The following is a 3,204-nucleotide window of genomic DNA, read 5'->3' on the forward strand; positions in this document are numbered from 1 at the left end:
TACCCACTTGAATCAAATGTATGGAAGATGATATGTCATGAGCTTTGTAATGTTTTGAACAACCAACAAAAAAAAGATGGCATTTTGAAACATTGTTACATGATAGCTGAGGCTTTTTCTTTGCAACCAACATGTAATAGCAATAATCATGGAAAAATATTGGGAATGTAGTGCTCTGTAAAATCAATAATTTTGTAAAGAGCAAATATTCAGAATACATTCAGATGTCATGTGCCTCTGAAGTCAGCATACAAGGAAGGGTAAAACCAAGATATAATGCTCAGTTTCGTTAGAATCACACCTGAGAGTGCCCTCTACACAATGAAAGTGCTTGGGTTTTATTTGAATAAAGAGTATAAGCATGAATAATGTTAAGCAAAGGAATATCAGTTTTAAAAAGAGCAGATTGATGGGACAACTGTGAAGATATGAGAATCAATTGTGATGAGGCAGGTTACAGAAGCAGTAGACCTGTAGAGGAGGGGTGCAAATGAGTGAAATGAAGGAAGAAATCCCCGGGATGAGGAAGCAATTCAATGTGGAAAATGCAGCTGGTTTGCAGGATTCAGGCTGGACTTGTTCTGTGACCATACAGGATAAAACAAAAAGGAAAAACAAAGATTTTGAGGACATATAATGAGTCTAATTTGGAACATGATTCTGAGCATCCCCTGACACTTCCCTCAATATTCTGGAGGAGTCATTCTTGCTTGCTAGGCAGGACAAAATTCCAATTAAGTGGTTATGAAGTTTCAGTTATACAGAATAACTTCTAGAGACCTTCTGTAAAACATTGTACCTATTGTTAACAATAGTGTATTATGTGCTTAAAATTTTAGGAGGGTAAATATATTCAGTCTCCTGAACACAATAACTTAGAAAAAAATGTAATGCTAGTGCCAAATACTGTCTTTTGTAGCTATTTAGGACTCAACTAGGGCAAAAAGTGCTAAGGTAGTGGTCCATCACATGACTCTTAACTTGAAATATTTAGCTACCATGACTTAATTTTCTGTCAATCTATTCTTTTGCAACCACCTTAGAAATACAGACAAATAATTACAAAATAGTATAAAAGGAAATATTTCTATCCCCACTCTGTACTTTATTTCTGCCAATCTTTTGAAGTTTATTATAACAAATTTTGTTAGGCTATAATAAAACATCAGTGGATATCTATATCAACTTGGAATGAATGGAGTGGCTAAAAAATTCAATTTTTCATAATTCCATACTAACCAATCTAGTTATTGTTAGTTGGTAATCATTTCAGTCAGAAACATTGGGAAAATATGAAGAGAACAAGCACATCCACTTGCTTCCAAAACTTTTATAAAAAAAGGAAAGAAGTTTGAGAAAAGCTAGAATCTTGTTTATGTGGTGGTTCCAGCTTGGGGTAATTGAGTATGATACAAATGAAGATTTGAGATTTATGTTGAATTTTCCCTATATAGTTAAACATTATAATTGTCTTATTTTGGGGTGGGGGGCAGTAATGTGAACAGAACCCAGGGCCTCATGCATACTAGGGAAGAGCTTTGAAACTTACCTGCATCTCAGTTAAAACAATTGTGACTTTTAAGCTTCCCTTCCTTGGATAAAATCCTGGAACTTTCTTGTTATTCACCTTAAATTACAGTAAGATGAACTACAAAATTAATTTTGTTATGGACCCAGCCTGTATGAAGAAAGTTCAAAAATAATGTTTGATAATAATTATGCACAGAGATAGCAACACTCTTTTTTTTTTTTTCTCCTAGGAAAATATGTCTGCATCTTTCAAGGGCTCCAATAGCTCCAAATTCCAGGTCTCCGAGTTCATTCTGATGGGATTCCCAGGCATTCACAGCTGGCAGCACTGGCTCTCCTTGCCTTTGGCACTGCTCTATCTCTCCACAATTGGTGCAAATATCCTCATCCTCACCACCATCTACCAGGACTCTTCTCTGAAGCAGCCTATGTACCTTTTCCTGGGCATCCTCTCTGTGGTGGACATGGGCCTGGCCACCACCATTGTGCCTAAGATCCTGGCCATCTTCCGGTTTGATGCCAAGGCCATTAGCCTCCCAGAGTGCTTTGCTCAAATTTATGCCATTCACTGCTTTCTAGGCATGGAGTCTGGTGTCTTCCTCTGCATGGCTTTTGACAGATATGTAGCTATTTGTCATCCTCTTCGCTACCCATTGATTGTCACCAATTCCTTCATCACCAAAGCTACCCTGTTCATGGTGCTTAGAAATGGCTTGTTTGTCATTCCAGTGCCTGTACTTGCAGCCCAGCGTCATTATTGTTCCAGGAATGAAATTGAACATTGCCTGTGCTCTAATCTTGGAGTCACAAGCCTGGCTTGTGATGATAGGAGGCCCAATAGTATTTGTCAATTGGTTCTGGCATGGCTTCTAATGGGTGGTGATCTTAGTCTTATTGTACTGACCTATGCCCTGATTCTGCGCTCCATCTTTAGGCTGAACTCTGCTGAAGCTGTCTCCAAGGCTCTGAGCACTTGCAGCTCCCATCTCATCCTCATCTTCTTCTTCTACACGGCTGTTGTAGTGGTTTCAGTAACTCACCTGACAGAGACTAAGAATGCTTTGATTCCAGTTCTACTCAAAGTGCTGCACAACACCATCCCTCCTTCCCTCAGCCCTGTTGTTTATGCACTTAGAAACAGAGAACTCAGAGAAGGCTTCCAGAAGGTGTTTTGCTTAGGTTTAAGAAAGAAGTAAGACACTAGAAACCTTCTCCTTGGTTTACATGAACTTTAGCTTCTTCTATACTGTATATTCGACTTCTAAAGAGAAAGGAGGAGTGAATGAATGTCCTTCAGATCCATTTTTCATCTGTTTACCTAAATAATTGTGAACACATTTCCACTTCTGACTCTGTCAATTAAGTTAGTCTTCCTTCCTAAACCATAGGTTTCCCCAACTCATTTCTTCTTTTATTTTTTATTCTTTTATCTGTCAGTCATGTTCTCCTGCTTTGTTTCTTTGTTTTTGTTTGTTTGTTTGTTTTGTCTGTGCCACCCTTCCTCTTTGCTACTGCCACAAAAAGGAAGCTGCAACTGAAGTTGGCACTTCTCTAATTATTATTTATATTTGAGTTTCTGACTTTCTCCCTCCCACCCTGTCTCTACACACACACACACACACACACATACACACACACATATGTGTGTGTGTGTGTGTGTGTGTGTGTGTGTGT

The 3,204-nt window shown here is 38.5% G+C and overlaps 1 protein-coding gene across 1 annotated transcript; it reads left to right on the forward strand.

Annotated features, from left to right (window-relative positions):
* Nucleotides 1-1,766: 1,766 nt before the first annotated feature.
* Nucleotides 1,767-2,726, forward strand: LOC107134831 (olfactory receptor 56B1-like). Its single transcript, XM_015476854.1, has one exon. It carries the CDS (start codon nucleotides 1,767-1,769, stop codon nucleotides 2,724-2,726), a length of 960 nt encoding a protein of 319 aa, XP_015332340.1.
* The last annotated feature ends 478 nt before the right edge of the window (nucleotides 2,727-3,204 follow it).

This window comes from Marmota marmota, unplaced genomic scaffold (assembly GCF_001458135.2).
Source record: "Marmota marmota marmota unplaced genomic scaffold, marMar, whole genome shotgun sequence".
NCBI classification, from domain to species: domain Eukaryota; kingdom Metazoa; phylum Chordata; class Mammalia; order Rodentia; family Sciuridae; genus Marmota; species Marmota marmota.

Coding starts and splice junctions, on each gene's coding strand:
- LOC107134831 (XM_015476854.1), top strand. CDS start 1,767: ATGTCTGCATCTTTCAAGGGCTCCAATAGCTCCAAATTCCAGGTCTCC.